At 47.0% G+C, this 20804-nt stretch overlaps 1 protein-coding gene and 1 non-coding gene across 2 annotated transcripts; both read right to left on the bottom strand.

Annotated features, from left to right (window-relative positions):
- Positions 1 to 807: 807 nt before the first annotated feature.
- LOC133902266 (ethylene-responsive transcription factor ERF096-like) lies at positions 808 to 1221 on the bottom strand. Its single transcript, XM_062343879.1, has one exon. The coding sequence runs from the start codon at positions 1219 to 1221 to the stop codon at positions 808 to 810; it is 414 nt and encodes a 137-aa protein (XP_062199863.1).
- Positions 1222 to 19868: 18647 nt separating this feature from the next.
- LOC133902612 (small nucleolar RNA Z266) lies at positions 19869 to 19958 on the bottom strand. The gene has a single exon (XR_009906937.1). It is a non-coding gene; the product is annotated as a small nucleolar RNA Z266 (small nucleolar RNA).
- Positions 19959 to 20804: the final 846 nt, after the last annotated feature.

The raw sequence follows: 20804 nt of genomic DNA, 5'->3' as shown, positions 1-20804 counted from the left end.
CCGGTGAGTTAAACTCTTTCTGAGCTCGTCCAATTAAAATTTTCTTGATCTCTAACTTCTCGACATCTCAACCATGGGCTTATATGAGGTACCTAGTACTAGAATTTCATAAGTGTACATCAAACTACGTCTAGACTCAACTAGATCAAGCTACTACTCTTAGCCACTCTTTATAGTATGGCCAAAAAACTAAGAAAAAAAGACCTATACTACTCTAAGTATCCTTCATCTCCTTTATGACATTTAGAACTAGAAGATCCTTAATCTTGATGCGCATGTTCTTTGATCGTCCATATAATCGCTTTAGGGACCAAGCATACCTAAATATCATTACGAACTAAATTTTTGATTCCATTCAAAACAAATTATTAGACACAATAATACGATTGTCATTGATCACCAAAATATTTACTACTTAACTAGAGGGCTAAATGCTACACATCATTGTTGGATGTGAGAGGTTAAGAACCGATAATAATATTTTCATTGCCAGTTCTAGTATATCCGGCAGTGATAAGCCACTACCTATAACATGTTATGTAGTAGTGTGCTCATATATTGGATGGTCAAATCAAATGATACAATACATATATGAAGATCGAGCACCCTCAAATCTCTTCAGCTTAAATTATATACTCCTTGATTAGCAGCTAGCAGTGCAGTTACGTACGTACTTAAGTAGCTAGGCACGTAGCATTGCATGCATAAATTAGTCACCACGCACGTACGGCATGCATGAGCTAGCATTGTAGCTGATCGAGCATGGAGAGATGATGCATACAATGCATGCATGGCCATTGACTAGCTCTACTTCTTCTTGCGCGCGGGTGATTCGTCGTGGTCCCTGAGCATCTCCTGCAGCACCTCGTCGTCGAGGTACTCGAACTCGATCACGTCCCTGCCGCCGCCGTGCTGCTGCTGCTGCTGCCTCGAGGAGGAGGAGGAGGAGGAGGAAGAGGAGGAGCCCCGAGCGTAGACATGCGCGTCTCCGGGGAAGTTGAGGACGGCGTTGGCGCCGCGCATGGAGTAGGCGGCACGGTCGTAGGCCCTGGCGGCCTCCTCGGCGGTGTCGAAGGTGCCCAGCCAGACGCGGACGCCGTGGCGACTGGAGTCGCGGATCTCGGCGGCGAACTTGCCCCATGGGCGCCGGCGCACGCCGCGGTAATTGGTGAGGTCGCCGTCTCCATCTCCTGGTCCCTGCTTGGACGAGTTGCCCTCCATATATGGGATTGAGAGGAGAGGAGAGGAGAGGAGAGGAGAGGAGAGGAGCTAGCGCAGAATAGCTAGAAAGAAGATGGCGGGGAAGAAGGTGCTGGCGCGCGCGGGTTTAAAAGGGAAGGCCGTATCGCATCGCATCGCATGGGAAAGGGATATCTCATATCTGGGTGGGTCCAGCACGTGCATGCGGTATTGGTTCTGTTCCTTTCCCTTTTTCCCTTCCATTCCATGGATGTCCTTCCATCTTCTTACACACTCTCTCTGTCTCTGTTTCTCTCTCTCTGAAGTGGTGGATGCAGGGAATCCCAAGGCGCCTATATACGTGAAGGCATGCACACGTTACATCCATTGATCAAAGCATATATCACCCGTCCGTTAATTGAATTAAACTTGTCTGAGCCCATTCGCAGTCAACGCCAACCCTATTGTGCTCCATCCACTCACTTATCAAATGGAGTCATCGTACTATCTAGCTAGCTAGTGATCGATTACCCTACATACATCCACCCATTACATTGGTTCCAACCGGAACCAGATCCTCTGACGTTACCATTTCTACGTCAGAGGGCAGTAGATGCTGCCAGCGCCGTTCATCTGGCATCGAACGGTAGATTCCATGCTCGGGCTATCTCACCTGCGTCGTGCGGCCCAACAAGAGAGGCCCAGCTCTCTTCATGAGCTCGCTTGGTGCTCTCTCTGTCCTGGCTCGCTATCGCCTCCAGCACTCCGCCGTTGGGACGGCAGTGCGACGCCGATCCCGTCCCACCAATGGAGGTCGTGGGTGCGCTGGCCTCGCGCCGTGGCGCCGATTCAGCACTGTGCATGGCTATGGACCCGACCGCCTCGTGCCCCTTGAGGAAGTCCGGCATGACTAGGCTCGTGGAGACCGACGACGTCCGAGACGATGCAGAGCATGCGCCCTGCTGCGTCTGAAGGGGCACGAGGCGGTCGGGTCCATAGCCATGCACAGTGCTGAATCGGCGCCACGGCGCGAGGCCAGCGCACCCACGACCTCCATTGGTGGGACGGGATCGGCGTCGCACTGCCGTCCCAGCGGCGGAGTGCTGGAGGCGATAGCGAGCCAGGACAGAGAGAGCACCAAGCGAGCTCATGAAGAGAGCTGGGCCTCTCTTGTTGGGCCGCACGACGCAGGTGAGATAGCCCGAGCATGGAATCTACCGTTCGATGCCAGATGAACAGCGCTGGCAGCATCTACTGCCCTCTGACGTAGAAATGGTAACGTCAGAGGATCTGGTTCCGTTCCAACCGCCGGTGTTGATAATAAGGGTCTGCGTATTATATTGTCGAAACACTTGAAGTTAGGCAAGTCAGTTCGGTTCCGGTATTTTTGTAAAATTATTGAATTACACACGTCTCCACGTTAGTTGCCTTAGATACTGTAAAACCCTCGGACACTTTTCAAGGGACTAGATAACTTTAAGATTCGTGCATAGGCTACCCTATAGACAGCTGATCCCCCTCATCCCACCAGCCATCACCTCATCATCCAGTTCGAGTACCGACGGGTAACCGACGCACCGCCCACCTTCGTTGGCACCGTCTCCAACCTCGGCAAGACTCACTGACGCTCCTCCTCCCTTCCCCTGTGTACCTCTTGCCTCATTCCTCATCGGTGACTTCTTCTTTGACTTTAGTGCTTTCTTTGTCAACTCCAGGCGTTCGCCCTTGCCACCCCGACCGGCTCTGGTGGCACCACCACCGCCGAAGTTGTTGATTTCAACCGTCGCTGCCACTAACCACTATGACCATGACGTCAGCCACCACCGTCGGCTGGCGAACCTCCCTAACAATCCCTCTAAGCCCGCCAGCTCTAGGTAATCCCCAAACCGTAACCCATAAATCCCAATTTCCTTTGAAATTTTGGTGACCGAGAGATCTGCAGGATCTCAGTCACCTGAAATGATGTAAGAATTATGTGGCGTGTTGTCACGTCCCAAATTCTTAATTATGCAATTAAGTATAATCATGCTTCTTAAGCATTATGTTTAATTTTGCGTAATTGTAATACGGAATGCTAATGTACTTCGTTAAAAGTCAATTGGATGAGAGAAGAAAATTCGGGAGAGAAAAGAATTGAATTCGTAGTCAAAACAGACTCCTTTCTCTAACACGTGGGCCCCACACCCCACCCACTCCCTCTCTCAAGTGGGCAGCACCCCACCTGCCCTCTCTCTCTCCTCCTCCCACTCCCCACATCCCCACCTGAGCTGCAGGAGCAGCAGCAGCTCCCCTCCCTCTCCCTCAAGCTCACTCTCTCATTCTCTCTCAAAATCCGACCTCAAGAAAAGGATTTGAGGTCAGTATGTGGTACCTACGCGATCACGAGCTCATAAGCTACTCATCCATCCAATTCATTTTCGTTTTCCCGAAGGATTCGAGCCGATTTTGATTATTTTTGGTGATTAGGGTTGAAACGTGAAGAACACCGGAATTCTTCGTCTCCCGAGCGTTTCCTCCATTCACCGGCGGTCACCTAACTCCACAAGCATCATGGGTAAGTCCCTTAGGCTTCCCATGGCATGAATTCGTGATTTGGGTGGTTGATTTTGAATTGGAGCAAAGTTCATGAGTTTTGAAGTTTTGACAAAATGAGAAATTAGATGAGATTTGAGTTAGGAATCGAGTTGCAAGGTTGATAAGTGAATTCTAGACTCTATAAACCATCTTAAACATGTTCCCTTTTGGATTGGAAATGATTGCAAATTGATTTGGCAAAGTTTTTCCTCAAAATGGAGCTTTTCTGGATAGTTCGGAAGTTCCGGACAATTTTCCGGAGGTTCCGCAGTCCGGAACTTCTGTAGTTACTATTCATCAGGCAGTTCGAAAGTTGTAAAATTCATAATAAATTCTCTGTAGCTCCAAAAATTATGAAAACAATTTTGCTAGTCTCCTTATGACTTGTTCTATCTAGAAAAATTGTTTCCCTGCATTATGTGGCATTTTTTTGGCATTTCTTCATACGCGTCTTGTGGCATACATTATTGTATTTCATTCATACTTATCATTGCATGCGTTATGTTTCATAGGGCACGCCGATCCGTCGATCTTAGAGGCCCAGGACGATCCTGACGTGCCCCAACTATTTGAGCCAGTGCATCAAGGCAAGCAACTAAGCATATTGATCCATCTTGTGTAATTGGATAAGTCTAAAATTGATGAAATATGCTTATGTATGTATGCATATTTAGTAAGTCAGTGTCAGGTACCAATGGGTAGAACCTATGCCGATTGTATTTTTCTACTTTGAATACTTGTGTATTTACATTCCTTGTAGCCTTGAGATGTTGTTAATGTTTAGGTATGAGTTTGACTTATATGCTTAGTCATGCTTAGGTCATTCGGTAGAAGTCGAACGACGGTGCATCCCATTGTTCGCGAGCATAGGACCTTCTTATGTTTACATACACTTGTTGAGGTGAGATGGTTGTATGAGTGGTGAGTATGAGACGAGGTGTGGACGGTGCTAGGAGGTGTTTTGTCCTGCCCGGATGTGGAGTTCCCCTGGGTAGGTCGGTAGAGGAAACTGGCCACCGTAGACCGCTTTGCGCCGGTTAAGCACCGATCATCGGTGTTGTTGGCTTTAGCACTTACCTTACTCACCACATGCCGATCTAATGGTAAGGCGAGCCGAATACCTTCGCAACTATGATTTTTTGGGTGTGGACATCGACGGTGTGACCGGGCAGGCTTGTAGCGGTACTAGTTTGCTCCGGGAGTAGTTCTAGTACCGCCGCGCCGATCGATGCATGATTCAAACAGTTGGGGCTGGTTGTAAAAGGTTGTCACAAGTATCCCCTCGTGTGCACTTTGGCCGGTGGCATAAGCCGAATGGTTCTCGTGTCATGTGGGTCTAGGAGTATCCCCTGCAAGGTGTATAAACAGTTCGAACTGCCGCGCTCTCGGTCATGAGCATACTGTTGTTCATCTATATCGGTCGTAGAGTTTCGAGTATAGTTTGTGGTTCGGTATGTAAGAGATGGTGATGTTGGTTCTTGTTACTTATTGATACACATGTTGGTTACAGTTACACTTGTTCAATTGTTAGTTGCAAGGTAGTTTTCATATGTTTTGGTTAAGTTTTAGTCGTTCACACATATATCTAGGATGCTTAGTGCATATGTTTTTCGTAACCTGTGGCTCATCCTTGCTAATGATTAATGCATAATCCTTAGAGTCGAGTTATGTATATGTGCTCTATATGGTTTAAGTTTTACGAGTACCTTCGTACTCATGCCTGTACTTTCAGGTATTTCTGCTGCTGAGGAAGAGGCTGTTTTTGGCTACTTCGTGCCTGGCAATCTTGGTGGTGGGCAAGAGTAATACGTCCTACTTTGAAAGTGGTGTTTTTGAGACGGTGCCTAAGGTCATGCGACGCTGTTCTCTTTTGTTGTTTATAAGTTTAACTTTCCGCTACGTAGTTCTTTTGTGGTTAAGAGTTGATGGGTTTTGTCTCCTCTTAGCTCGCTTTTGTTGTAAATTATTGAAATCAGTTGCATGCTTAATACTTATAATATAAATATTTATTACTCGCTCTTTATTAAGCTATATTGTGATGTATATGTTGGAAGGTATGTGTTCTAATTCTTAGGCACAAATCACGTGTTGGGACTATCGGAGCGGTATTCTGTTTAATCGCTAAGTCATGATTGTGTCAGTGATCGATTTAGTGATTAATTAGAATACTATTTGAATGTTTTCTCGTACTTGTGATGGAATTGGGAGGTTGACTGTGCGATCGATCGAGATAAATTTGTTGAGTGAGAGATCTAGGTATAGAAGTGTAACGCAAGGGTCTTTAATTTGTTTTTGCTCATGCTCCTGCCTCCTTTCAAAAAGAAAAAAAAGAGATCTAGCTATATGCATGCACGGTGACCATCTCAGCTTAATTAGCTTCAATTCATCATTATCAGGTCGCTGTCGCTCACTTTTTGTTTGGGTGCATGCATTATTGTTTGATTAGAGTAGTGGTATATATTTAATGAGTTAGCTTAGGTGATGAATGAACTGAGGGTGTGTTTTGTTATCTATATGGGTTTTGTTCGTATGAAATGTATATATAGACTAAGGGGAATTGAAGAAGGTTGAGTGGAGTCATATTTGTTAAAAAGAAGGGTGTTCGGACAAGTTGAGCTAAGTTTCTGTTTGGTTAATTGAATTTGAGATCACATGAGTAGATGTAAAAGTTAAAATTATGATTAGTTGTTCGTATAAAAGTGATTTTGTGATACTAACATGTGGACCCGTCTGTATGAGTAATTATAGGAGCCTGCATCAGCTGAGCTAGGCTACGAAGGGAAGCTCCCTCCCGAGTCAAACTGTAGTAGTACATTTGCATCCGTCAATTTAAACTGGAATAGTATATATGGAGAAATAAACATGTTTTATTTTTTAAAATTATATGTATCTGTCGATTAAATTGCTCTAAATCAATGGTACCTTGAATGAAGGCTATTATTTGTCAGCTGCACGTGTTTAGAGTAGTGGTGCGGCGGCGCTGCTGCAGGTACGGTGCCCCTTGCTAGCCAGCAGCTCCATCGCAAGCAGCAGCAGAGCAGAGCAGAGCAATATCAATCTCGAGTAGTTCAGCATGAGTGATTGTGATGTGTAGCATTGCAGTGGGAGTGGGACTGCCCTGATGGCTCGGTCGGTGAGCAGTGCAATGAACCATATATGCATGCAATATACTCAACTCAATGCAACGTACATCTTATTTGCTATGTAGATTCCTTCTTCCTCTGATCGTCCTGGACGACGTGACTTATTGATGCCGGCCGGGGGCTCTGGATCGATGGTGGCGCTGACTATGGCTTCACTGACGTAGCGGCCGGGAGAAAGAGAGCAGGCCAGGTGGCGCGCCACGAACACGAGAGGAGCAACGACGCGGTCAACGCGGGCCCTTCCATCGTGCAGCTGCCGTCGGTGGCGGCGGCGGCTGCCGCGGCGTGGTCTCTCCTGGCCAGCCTTTGCTTTGACGCCGCCAGCCCCACCGCCATCGCTCTCTGCCTGTCTCTCTCCGATGAATGGAAGCATCGAGTTCCATTCAGGCCTGTACTGCAGAGAGAGTTTCACCTTTATTTCTTGTCTGACCACCGACCCAGAGCACGCAGAGGCAGGCTGCTGCGGCCGCTGCCCTGTTCCACCGCACCCACACACTTACTTACCGCTGAGGTCATCTCTGTATAATATGTCATACAGCCAGGAGAACTGCAAACAAAAGGATGAACCATCCGATTCCATCCAACCTATACTGTCTTCCTAAATCTAGTAAAGGACGTGTTATTAATGTCTTTTCTAATCGGAGAGCAGATATAGACTTATTATTAATGAGTAGTTATTAATGACGGGTCGTAATATGATTCGTCACTGATGATAATAGGGACAGATCAAGTTATGACCCGTCACTAATGATTAGGTCTTCAGTGACGGATCGTTAGACCAATCATTAGTGATGGGTTAAGTTATGATCTATCAATAATGATAAGATCATCAGTGACGGGTCGTCCTAAGCTATTTATTATTGACGGGTCAAGTTGTGATCCGTCACTAATGATAAGGTCATCAGTGACGGATCGTCCTAAATCAGTCATTAGTAACAGATCGTAACTTGACCTGTCACTAATGATCCACTCATTAGTGATCAACTTGTAATCCGTCACTAATGACTAACTCCAGTCATTAATGATAGTATTTGTAAATATTTCTTTTATTTTTATTTTATTTTCTCTTATTTTTCTCACCTCAACTGCACTAGAATAGGAACTATTGTACACTTATGCTCAAGTTTGATGTAAGGTGTGGCGGCTATGAACATAAACACGCGTTCTAAAAATGGTGCAGAAGCTTATGGGGGTGAGAACTCAATCTTACAAGTCATTTTTGGTCACGAAAATTTTTCTGAACCCGACAAAGTGGGAGAGAAATGGATGTAACTTTTTTTAGATGTCCGTAGAGTAAAAAAAAAGGTCAAAATCGAAGTCCATATGCAAAAGTTATACCCGTTTTACCGAATGCACTCCGAGTCACCTATCAAATTATAACCCTCGACAAAATTTGAACAAGATAGTCATTAGTAACAGATCATGGTTATGATGCGTCACTAATGACCTTTGGCAAATAAGGTAAGAGGACAAAATATCTGGTTTCTATCATAACTACGTGATAGTAGAGGTGGTAAGGTGGCTACACATGTGAGGAGGAGGCCGCGAATTCTATTGCCATAGAACACAAACTTGAATACAATGTGAAAAAAGCGTGCCTTGTGAGGCATATGAGATGTGCCTGCGTTGGGATAGCTTGGGTGAAAAAAATATTTTTTTGATTTTTTTCGTATATAAAAAATACAAAAAATATTCATCGATCATTAGTGATGAGTCAAATTACAACCTATCATTAATGTTCAATCAATAGTGATGAGTCACGATTACGACCCGTCACTAATGATCCGTCACTAATGATAAATCATTAGTGACACGATAAGAGTGACAGTTACGAGACTCATAACTAATGACGGTTATTATCCATCACTAATAACTTTTTTCACGTAGTGAATCTGGTTCACTCACAAGGACACCCCCTACATCCTTGGCAAAAAATATTACTATCCCCAGTTCCAAATATAAATCGATTTAGATTTATCCTAAGTCAAATCTTTTGACCTTTCTAAACTATAAAAGAGCAAATGCGTTTGATGTTGTATTTCACAAACACTCAATCCAGCAAGTCATATTTGTTTGATGGTCTACAATCTAATCCAATCTTGAGGCTCATGCATGGTCTCTTGATGGTTCATGCCTCGATCAATTAGTCATCAATAAGCTAAAACTCCCAATCAATTAGACTCAATTAGTTATCAATAAAAATTTGGATCGAGTAGTCATCGAGTATACCCCAAAATCACGTCAACTTGTCATCACCCCTCACCTGATTTTCTTTTTAAAATTAACACATGATTAATTTAGAAACTCAAATCAATTGGTCATCAATTACGCCACAAAACAACTAGCATACTTAGATCCATCCCCATCAATTTAATCCAACAACCATGATTCGTTTGATGCTGTTTTGCTGCATCTAACGATCAGATGTGCATATGGCACCTGTGCACCCTAATCATTTTAGAAACCTCTAATCAGTTTGTTTATGCAACAATTAAAGGATGTGACCAATATTAAATATCATTAATACACTATTATTTCATTATTTGTATATTCAATAATCAATTAATCTTCTTCCAAAATACCACCCAAATCAATTAACCTCCTTCCAAAATACCGCACAAATCAATTGATCTCCTCCAAAAATGCCACACAAATCAATTAATCACTTCCAAAATATTGTCCCAATCAATTAGTCATGATCAATTTAAAAATCCCCTTCCCTCATAAATCTTTCCTGAATGTCACAACTCTCTCATCACCTCCTCACATATGCGCATGTGCCGATCTCCTACTTCACTCCACATGTGCTAGCTCAGGGGCCACAATAGTCCCACATCGCCATCGCGCATCCACATTCGTTCCATGCCGTGAACTTGTGCCAACAGCCATCTCCTTACCACATTATGAAGTGAGTATTTGTTGCACCATTTTATTTATGGTCTACAAGATTTCTTGTGCTTTTGTGTATCAGGCTATTTTTCCCTCTATTTTTTTTCTAACTTTCATGAATGCTCATGCACATCTCTTATTTGTTGAAATACCATAATGTTGGGTCCATATGCCAAACACAATCTATATGAAAAAAAAGTTTATTATTTACTATGTTATATTTAGGTGTGTTCATAGATAAGACGCTTTTATTTTTTCTTGTTACTTTAGAAGATTGAAACTGAAGAATAATTGTGAGTCTATGAAAGATAGTGCAAGATCCTAGCTAACACTTGGCATAAGATATTGCCAGGAGTTGTTTTTTATTTTTCTTTCAGATATGGAATCATTTATACTCGCATGATATGCACTTGTTTAACTTTCAACTATTGTATTTTTCAACAGCAATTTCTATATTTCATTTCAATTTTTCAAATGTTGATTCTTGTGGAGTGGTTCTTCCATGTAGGATTGGTTAAAAGGTGGTTAAATATCATAATTATGCCATACGTGAACACTATGTCTAATTAATAGGTAATTTTTTACTTCTTCAGATCGCTATATCTTTAATTGATTTTCTACCTACAGTATATGATTTTTTTTTTGTTTTACTAGCAAACTGCGCTATAATTTTTTTTTGTCTCTATGACTTTTTTTACTAGCAATGACACATGTGGATGGCACATGTTTGTAACACGTGTACCGTTGCTAGTGACCTTCAATAGCTAAAAAATTATATAGATTACAATATAAGATTGATGTTACTATAGATTCAATCATGAAAAATACTTCTATAATATATAACTTTTTCTATTCAAAATAAATATTATTAATCAAAGTATCATATTGAAGAGCACATCGATGTACTAATGAATTTATATTTGGGATGGGAGTGGGTACTACTTTTTTGTGAGTGCAGTGGATCCATTGATTCTCATATAGACGCAACATAATTAAGGATGGGACTCGGTCTGGATACATAATAAAACAATAAATTAAAGCTAGCCCATCTATTGAGTACGGTAAGAGTAAGAATATTCAACAAGAAAGAAATAGCTAGTGGTGAGAATGCGTACCCTGTATATATGTGGAGCTAAGGCCTCAGATGAAAAGGAAGAGGAAATAGAAGCGAATGGAACGCCTTCAATATAATTGATCAAGATACATGTATCCATTAAGTAAGTATCTCGGCACTAGCAGCTAGCTAGCAAAGTAAACTTAGTTATGATGTTGATATTAGTTGTAGTGCAAATTGAAGAAGCACCAATCCATGTACGGGTGTGGTAGTGGGAGATACTATTATAAGTTAAGGTGAGTTTGATAAGGCTACTTGGCATATTGTGACTGTCAACACCAGGTGGCTGTTGCTGCTAGTCCTCGGCAGGGCAGCAACGGCACGGCGAGCAGCCAAGGAATCAATTAGAACCGAACATGGATACATTCAGAGATGAACCCTGAACAGACCACTATCGAGTGCATACAAGTGTGTCTACAAGTTGAAACATTTTGTTACAGTCTCCTGGTTAACCGAGAGTCGGTTGCGGCTTACACATGGAGAAGAACTCAAGTTCCGTATCTGCCAGAGGCAGCCAGATCGATGCACTAAGCTTCAGTAAACCAACAATTGAAAACAGTGAAAATTATGACCCTTCTTAGCTCCATGGAACTGCATTCCCTGACGCATCCATGTTGCCAACTGTTGGAATTACGCCGGAGTTAAGAACGCCGGCGAGTTCTCTCTCTCTCACGCGTGAACTGGAAGATGAGCAGTGAACACTCGGTTCTTTTGTGCTCTCAGACTGGCAGCGTTTTCTTGTTAGATTGCGGAATATAAAGAAGCAATACATGGCCATGGTGGCCGAGATAAACGCGGCACGTTCGTGCTCACGAAGTGCCATCCCAAATCGCTGGGACGTGCCGCGAGAACAGGCGCATGGCGAGCGGCGGTGAGCGGCTGCGCTGATCATGCGCTCTAACTGAATGTCTGAAAATAGCAAAACGGAAAAACAGCTATCTACTCTGTCCATGATACGGCAACAGACTTATGCAGGCTAGCAAATCACCCCCTAAGCGTTGTTGCCGGCAGAGAGAAGTTTGGTGAGGCCGATCTTGCTTCGAAGTTCTTCATACTTCAGTCGGCCGAGAGCTTTGGTGAGAACGTCACCCAGCTGTTCTGCCGTTCCGATGAACTGAACGTCGATCAGACCTCGGTCTGCACACTCCCGGACGTAGTGGTACTTCACGTCAATATGCTTGGTTCGGTCGTGGTGCACTGGGTTCTTGATCAGAGAAATGGCGGACTTGTTGTCCACCCGTAGTGTCGGTGCGCTGGCCTCGACGTCGAGCAAGTCCACGAGGAGGCGCGCCAACCAGACGCCCTGACAGGTCGCGGTCACCGCCGCGATGTACTCGGCCTCACACAACGAGAGGGCCACGACCTTCTGCTTGCTTGATTGCCAAGAGATTGGCCCGTCATTGAGGAAGTAGATGACCCCACCGGTGCTCTTGCGATCGTTGACATCGCCGGCAAGGTCGCTGTCGCTGTAGCCGTGCAATCGCGGCAGCTCCTTCTTGTTCCCCGGCTTGAAGTGAATGCCCAGGATCGCTGTCCCCGCCACGTAGCGTAGGATGCGCTTGACAGCAGCCTGGTGTTCCTCCGTTGGCGCTTCCATGTACCGGCTCACATAGCCAACACTGAATGAAAGATCCGGACGCGTATGGAGAAGATACATGAGTCCGCCAACGATACTCCGGTAGGCGGTGGCGTCGACTCTCGGCGCAGTGCTCTCCTTGAGAAGTTTCAGCCGGGGCTCCATCGGCGTCGAGCTCAGATTGCATCCAAGCATTCCAGCCCGCTCCAACAGCTTCTGGGCGTAGCGCTCCTGGGAGATGGTGATCCCCGATCGCGCCTGGCGCACCTCAATGCCGAGGTAGTACGAGAGTGCGCCCAGGTCGCTCATCAGGAATCTCCCTTTCATGTCCTCCTTGAACGCGCAGAGCTTCGAGTCGTCGCCGCCTGTGATGATAAGATCATCGACGTAAACGCCGACAATCAGCCGCTTCTTAGCCTTCCCGCGTGTGTACACGCCGTGCTCGTTCTCACTGCGTTTGAAGCCGAGGGAAAGCAGCGTCGAGTCCAATTTGGTGTTCCAGGCGCGGGGAGCTTGACGAAGTCCGTAGAGCGCCTTGTGGAGGCTCAGAACCTTGTCGGGGCGAAGCTTGTCAACGAAGCCGGGTGGTTGAGCGACGTATACCTCCTCCTTGAGGTCGCCATTGAGGAACGCCGATTTGACGTCCATATGATGGATTGGCCAGTTCCAGTGTGCGGCGATGGCGAGCATGAGACGGATGGACTCAAGGCGCGCCACCGGCGCGAACACCTCCTCAAAGTCCACCCCCTGGCGCTGGACGTACCCTTTCGCCATGAGACGCGCCTTGTGACGGACGACGACACCCCGCTGGTCCCGCTTCATTTTAAAGACCCACTTGAGGCCAATTACGCGGTGACCGGCGAGGAGGTCGGTGAGGCTCCAAGTCCCGTTGGCGATGATGGCGTCCATCTCTTGTCGCATGGCCTCCTGCCACTCCGGAGCGTGCTCCGCTTCCTTAAACGAGCCTGGTTCCTCGGCACTGACAGCATGGAGTTCATCAAAGTCAAGTGCCCGAGGTGCATACCCAGGTGGAGTGCCATTGCCGATGATGTTGTCGACGCGGCGGTAGCGCTGGGGCTCGGAGTCGTCCACGTCTGCGTCAAGCGCGTCGTCGAACGACGGTGGCGACGCAAACTCAATGCCGTCCTGGGGATATAGCGGTGTTGTTGCTGACGCTGCAGTTGAGCTCGATGAAGGCTGCCCGACGCTCCCGATCGGCAATGCAGACGGTGGTGATGCGGGTAGTGGCAAGGCAGCTGGTGGTGACGCCGGTGCAAGGCTCGGCGAAGGTGTTGCTGCAGCAGGCTCCGATTCCCTGCCTCTGGTGGGCTGGGACATGAACTCGACGCTGAAGGGCTCGGTTCCGGCAACCGGTGTCGATGCAGCGTCCCAGCTCCAGCTCGTGCTTCCGTCGAACAGGACGTCGCGCGACACGTGCACCCGTCCACCAACGGGATCGTAGAGGCGATAAGCCTTGCTTCCTGCCTCGTAGCCAAGCAGCACCATTGGCGTAGATCGATCGTCGAGCTTCTTCAGATGTGGCCGCGTGTTCTTGACATGGCCGATGCAGCCGAAAGTCCGGAGATGGTGGACCGCAGGGTGCTCCCCATGCCACGCCTCGTACGGGGTCACACCGGCCAGTGCCTTCATCGGAGATCGGTTCAGGAGATATACCGCAGTGTGCACGGCTTCCCCCCAGAACCTCCCCGGGACTCCCTTTGCCTTCATCATGCTGCGGGCGGTGGCGACCACGGTCTGGTTACGGCGTTCGACGACCCTGTTTTGTTGGGGCGAGTGGGGGGCCGTCAATTGCCGATGGACACCGTGATCAGCCATGTACGTGCCGAACTCGATCGACGTGAATTCCCCACCGCGATCCGTCCGCAGCGCCTTCAGTTTGCGCCCGCTCTCTAACTCCGCGCGGGCCTTGAACCGCTTGATGGCCGCGGCGGCCTCGTCCTTGCTTGCGATCAGGGTGAGCCACATGTAGCGACTCATGTCGTCGATCAGAAGGAGGAAATACCTCTTACCCCCGGGAGTGGTGGGCTCGATCGGTCCACAGATGTCGCCGTGGACAAGCTCCAGATGGTCGTCAGCGCGGTGAGCGGACTGCTGCGGGAACGACGTCCTCCTCTGCTTCCCAACCAGGCACGCGTCGCAGAGCTGGTTCACGTGGTCGACCGGAGGAAGACCACGGACCATCGACTGTTGAGACAGCCGGCGGAGCACCTGGAAGTTGAGGTGACCGTATCGCGCATGCCAAAGCCACACCGGCTCGCTGCTGCACGCTGCCAGGCACGTCGGCCGGGCGATGTCAAGGTCGAGGTAGTAGAGGCGGTTCGGCGCACGCCGCACCTTGGCGAGAAGGCGGCGATCGGGGTCGAACAGACGAAGGATGCCACGCTCGATGTCGACCTTGCTCCCCGCGTCATCCATCTGTCCAATGCTGATAATGTTGGCAGTGAGACGCGGGATGTAGTAGACTCCGGTGAACGCACGATGTTCACCGGACTTGCAGGCGAAGAGCACCGTCCCGCGCCCTTCAATATTCACCAAGGATCCATCACCGAACCGCACAGTTCCACATACGGCAGGATCGAGCTCCGCGAACGCGCTCCGAGATCCTGTCATATGGTTAATCGCGCCGGTGTCGAGAACCCACCGGCCGCTGCCCTTCTTAGCCTGGCCGTCGAGCTGGACGAAGACCTTGGCCTTCGCCAGTTCGACGCGGCATGGTACGCGCGATGTTGGTGAAGATGGCAGTGATGGAGGGACGGTGTCAGCAGGGAGCAGCTCCGCCGTGGCCAGCATGAGTGCCGGCTCTTCCTCGTCGGCCTGCGCCACATGCGCTTCTCCTTTCTTCTTGGACTTGCAGTCCCTAGCCCAATGGCCGGTTTTGCCACACTTGCGGCACTTATCGTCGGGAGGCGGCTTCCCGGAGCTCGAGGAAGAGCCGTCGCGGAATTCGCTGTTTCCGCGTCCACGGCCTCGCACTCGGCCGTGGCGTTTGCCGCGCCCGCCAGACCCAGAGCTGGAACCGCCGCGCTCCTGCTGGATCCGAGCGTTGCGGCGCGCCTCCCAATCTTCCTCGCAGAGCATCAGCCGGCCCAGCGAGTCGGTGACCTGCTTGACCTCCGGTTGCGTGCGTTGCTCGAACACCCGCAGACGACCGATGAACTCCTCGACCGGGGTGTTGTTGAGGTCGAGGAGCATCTCGAGCGCGACGGCCGCCTGGGACAGCCTCTCCGGCACCACCTGGAGAAGCTTCTTGACGATCTCGGCGTCCGTGATGCCGTCGCCGAGAGTGTGCAGGTTCTCCGCGAGGGTAGTGAGCCGAATTGAGAACTCATCAACCGACTCACCGGGTTTGAAGACGATGGCGTTGAAGTCGCGTCGCAGTTGCTGCGCGTTCGCCTCGCGCACGCGGTCAACGCCGACCCGCATGGTCTTCACCGCTAGCCATGCCTCCCTCGCCGACTCCTTCTTGGCCAGCGTGCTCCACATCTCCGAAGGTACTCCGCGCAGAATTGCGGCGAGAGCGAGGCGATCGGTGTGATCCTCGCAGTCGCCGGGATCGATGGCCTCCCAGTACTGCGCAGCCTGGAGATTCACTTTCATGACCAACGCCCACTCCTGGTAGTTTGTCCGCGTGAGCATCGGGTACTGGATGTTGCCGGAGCCGCGCTCGATCACCCGCTCGATGACGACCTCGCGGCGCCCGGCGTCCCGGGTGCGCGAACGGCTTGTTGACGAGCGGCGAGTGCGGCGACGTCGCGGCGAGCGCGATCCTCCAACGCCGGAATGATCTCCGACCTCCTCGCTTCCTTCGTTGCGTCGGGGAGGCGGTGTTTCAGCCATGGCCGGACCGACGGGGCTCTGATACCAATTGTTGGAATTACGCCGGAGTTAAGAACGCCGGCGAGCTCTCTCTCTCTCACGCGTGAACTGGAAGATGAGCAGTGAACACTCGGTTCTTTTGTGCTCTCAGACTGGCAGCGTTTTCTTGTTAGATTGCGGAATATAAAGAAGCAATACATGGCCATGGTGGCCGAGATAAACGCGGCATGTGCTCGCGAAGTGCCATCCCAAATCGCCGGGACGTGCCGCGAGAACAGGCGCATGGCGAGCGGCGGTGAGCGGCTGCGCTGATCATGCGCTCTAACTGAATGTCTGAAAATAGCAAAACGGAAAAACAGCTATCTACTCTGTCCATGATACAGCAACAGACTTATGCAGGCTAGCACCAACGACGGGCAACGCAAATGTGAGATGTCTGCGACGAAGGCCAGATCAAGCAAAAAGCAACGTAAAATCAGGCCCACTGGCAGTATTGAGAAGGTTGTTTTGCTTCAGTAAAATCGGACACCGTTTGACCCTCAAACCAAGCTTCTACCAAAACTGCACATTGTTGAATCTGCTACTAACAGAGCTGTCAAACTCCACCTCATAGAATAACCAGATCCTCCAACCAATTGTAGAAATCAGAGAGCAATGAGTGCAGAACGAGGTCACTGAAAATTTGATGCTTACCCAACACCGTTTGCAGCTCCAATCATGAGCTTGATGACAACTGCAACGAAACACACCAATCTGGACGACAATCCTCTTTCCTTCTCTCTTCTGTCTTGTCTCTCCTTTGGTTATTCTATAGGTTGTTGCTCTGTCGCAGCTACTGCACACTGCCTCTCTCTCAACCTCCTTCACCACCGCCCATCACGATTGAAATCAACAGCCTACACGCACCGAGCCGTGCTAAATTTTTGGGCTATTATTAGTTTCTCCGTGTGGAGGCCCTAACACAGAGGACTTGCATCAGTGGCAAACTGAGGACACGATCGAAGCCACGGGCACGTTCGTCCCATCTCGGAAGGCAATACTACTGCTGTGTGCTATACGAGAAGGCCTGGCAGGTCTCACGTCAAACGCGCGCGCGGCTACCCGGCCGGGAGAGCTTGCCGATGATCAGGAGGAGGGGCGGCCTGCCGGCGACAAGCCCGTGAACCGTCCGTCGTGGCTGCGCGCCATTAATTGATGCCGCCGCAGCGAGAGCCAAGGGCTTCACTTCGTTTCCATATCAAATCGCGGCGAAAAAGTCTGAAAAAAACTCGTAGGGATGGGAAAGGAAACCGAGAAGCAGTCTGCAAAATTTCAGGCTCAACGGAAGCCGGTGGAGGGAGAAATGAAAAGCAAAAATTCTAACTCGGGTTGGTCGTCATTTGAAATACCGGCCATCCCCTGTACTCCTATTTCGCTATCTTTCCCCACCAAATCGCGACTAAAAATTCATGGAGATGTCTAGCATAGCATACTGTAGGAACATCCTGCAAAGTTTCAGCTCAACCGTAACCGGTGGAGGGCGAACAGAAAAGCGAAACTCTATCTCGGAATAACGACCGCCCCATGTTCTCCTGCTTCACCCCATTTCGCAACCAAATCAGGACCACAAAAATGTGAAACAATCACAAATATGGATTGCGAAATGGCAACACAGCACACAAATATGAACATCAACGGTAACCTGTAGAGGGAGCACCAAAAGAAAGGTCGTAGGACGGAGAGCGGCTATTGGAGGGGTGAATAGTCGTCTCAACAATTTTTTTAAAAAGATGATATTCTTCTATTTTATTACTAACGCACCTCAAAAATGAATCATAATAAAAATGCAACGCTTGCCAAAAAATCATAGCGAAAATAGAAAAACCCTAAATTGAATAGAACATTGATTAAAAAATTAAAAACCAAACTTAACAATCCAATCAACAGTTGATCTCATAATTGAAATAGAACACAGGTTCCACATCATATTAATCTACGACTCATCCTCACACAAGGTTTGTATCTTGAAAATAAACACACAAATATCAAAAGATAAATACTGGGTAAAGAAATTCTCCAAGTTGATAGATAAGAGACAAGAGAATTCAATATCCAATTATGTACCTTAGTATGTGAATTTTATAACTCTAATACCGAGAAGAATAACTCTAACAAGGTGAAAAATTTCAGCATAAACATAAAAACGAAAATCACAACTGAAATTTGAAAAACTTGCAAACCAGTAAGAGAACTAATAAAGGAAAACTAGAAAAAGATAAATACAAGCATAAGAAGAAAAATAAACTTCATTACTTTCAAAGATCAATCCTATTTTAGACAGATTATAAAGATTTATCCTCGTAAAGCTCTTACCTAATTAGACTAAGCACTCCTCTTTCTCTTCTCTAAAACTCTAGCATAAGGGACTCAAGTGGTTGGTTCAATTTCTCCCGTAGCCTTACCCCTCTATTTATAGGTCTAGGTTCCTTGACCCTAAATTTTTTAGCTTTTTTTCAAAATACCCCTATATTGTAAGAGACTCCTACTACAACCGAGGATATTTTAGTCTATTTTTTCCTTCATCCGTCGGACGACCGAACGTCTTCATGACTTAGCTTTGCCTCGACGCAAGCTTCGTGATGATACCACTTGCACTTCTATCATTTCCACAGTTTTAAAGCTAAACCGCAAAACCGCCTCGTACGCTTCTCAAAGCGTGACTCACCGCCACTTGCTCACACCTTGAACAAGCACTCCGACGTCGATGAGTGTACTTCATTTTGCAATCTTGACCGCTCCCAATCCCTCGGACCGCCTGATCACTTGCGCCGGTATCCCTTTTACTTGACTTTATCAACACGCCATTTTTATCCGTCTTCCACATTTTACTTGACCTCCACGTGTACAATTAGGATCACCCTTGACGCCGATGAGTGCACCAAACATTCTGCTCAGTCCCGATCATCCCGCCAAGTTGCATCCATCACCTACACATTATAAGACAAGAAAACACATTTCTCTAACTCTATTTTTCTCTTCAACTTTGTTAGTCATGATCATAATTATAATACATAGATATATTTATCTTAAAATACAATAGGATTGGTATATTTTATTTGCATACGCACCCTACATTGTAATGTTGTTCTTCTAGTTAAGAGCTAAACAAGCACCGGAACTTTTGTAGTGATAAAAGTGTTTGGTAAAATGGCAGTCAAAGCACAGGTATACAAGAACAGGGAAAAAACCATAAAATACCTAAAACAACTAGTAGTGGTAACATTCAACAAATAGGCATTCGCATGTAGCATTTTAATAGAATCACAGAGAACCTGTGCAGAGTAAAAGACTACTCAAATGAAAATATGACTTGAATTTAGGTATAAGGTTACTTCACAGTTCACATTTACCACTCCCGGTAAGTGCCAACAGACAATGACACCAGTCGCAAGTGAAATCCACTTGCTGGTTTGGCACATAAGGTTACTTCATAGTTTAAGCATCTAGCTTTTTGTACCACTCGTGCCAAGTGCCAACAGAAAAATGTCACACTCGCAAGCTCATAAGTTAATCAACGGATTGGCAGATCAGACAAAATTTTATGCCTCAAAAGTTAAGCTCATAAGGTGACTTCGCACATCTAATTGATTCATCACTCCTGCCAATCCACTAAAGAGAAATATAACAAAAATTGCGAAAGTTAACATTAGATGCAATGGAATGTCCCACCTGTGGAAATCAATTGCTGGAGTGGACGAGGCAGATGACAAAGTATAGGTGGGTGTCTATCACTGGACCCATAGAGAATCCAATGCCACGCATAATTCATAGAGTTACGAACCATTTGACAATGGTCAACCATTTAAAAAAAAGATACATTGCAACTGCATATTGATAATGAAGAACCATTTTTAAAAAAAGATACAACAATGGACACCGAGACAAAGAACACATATATATATTAGAAGAGATATAATTTATTACAGTTGCTACTAAAATTAAACATGGAAACAGGACTCACAAATAATACGGATATATACTTATTCAGTGCAATATCAACAGGAACAAAACTAGCAGTGAATTGATAAAACAGTGACATAGGTGTTTTTTTAAACATTTGCTCTCAGTTTTGATTACAACAGTGGCCCACTTTTGCTCTGCTCCCTAACTGTTCAATAGCACATTATAAACCATGTATAGCAACAGATTTTAGCTAGCTAAGACCTTGATTATAGCCCCTAACGCATACACTCACATAGGTGTGGCTGCTGTCTTTTAGTAAATATAGATTGATATGAGTCAAGTTTGAAGAAAGTTGTACTTAGAATTGTTTGTTTTGTTCGTATGTAGGTGTGTCTTGAGGGTAAACTAGGACAAATTAAAATTAAAATTTAGTTTCCGTAATCATTCACCATTTTTGATTGCCTACTTAGTAAGTAATGGATCCTACGTTCTGCAGAGCTGACATGTCCAGGTCCAGCTTCTCCACAAGATGCTGGTGGAACTGCGCGAT

The sequence above is a fragment of the Phragmites australis genome, chromosome 20 (genome assembly GCF_958298935.1).
Source record: "Phragmites australis chromosome 20, lpPhrAust1.1, whole genome shotgun sequence".
Classification (NCBI taxonomy): domain Eukaryota; kingdom Viridiplantae; phylum Streptophyta; class Magnoliopsida; order Poales; family Poaceae; genus Phragmites; species Phragmites australis.
This window is presented reverse-complemented; position numbering and strand designations above follow the sequence as displayed.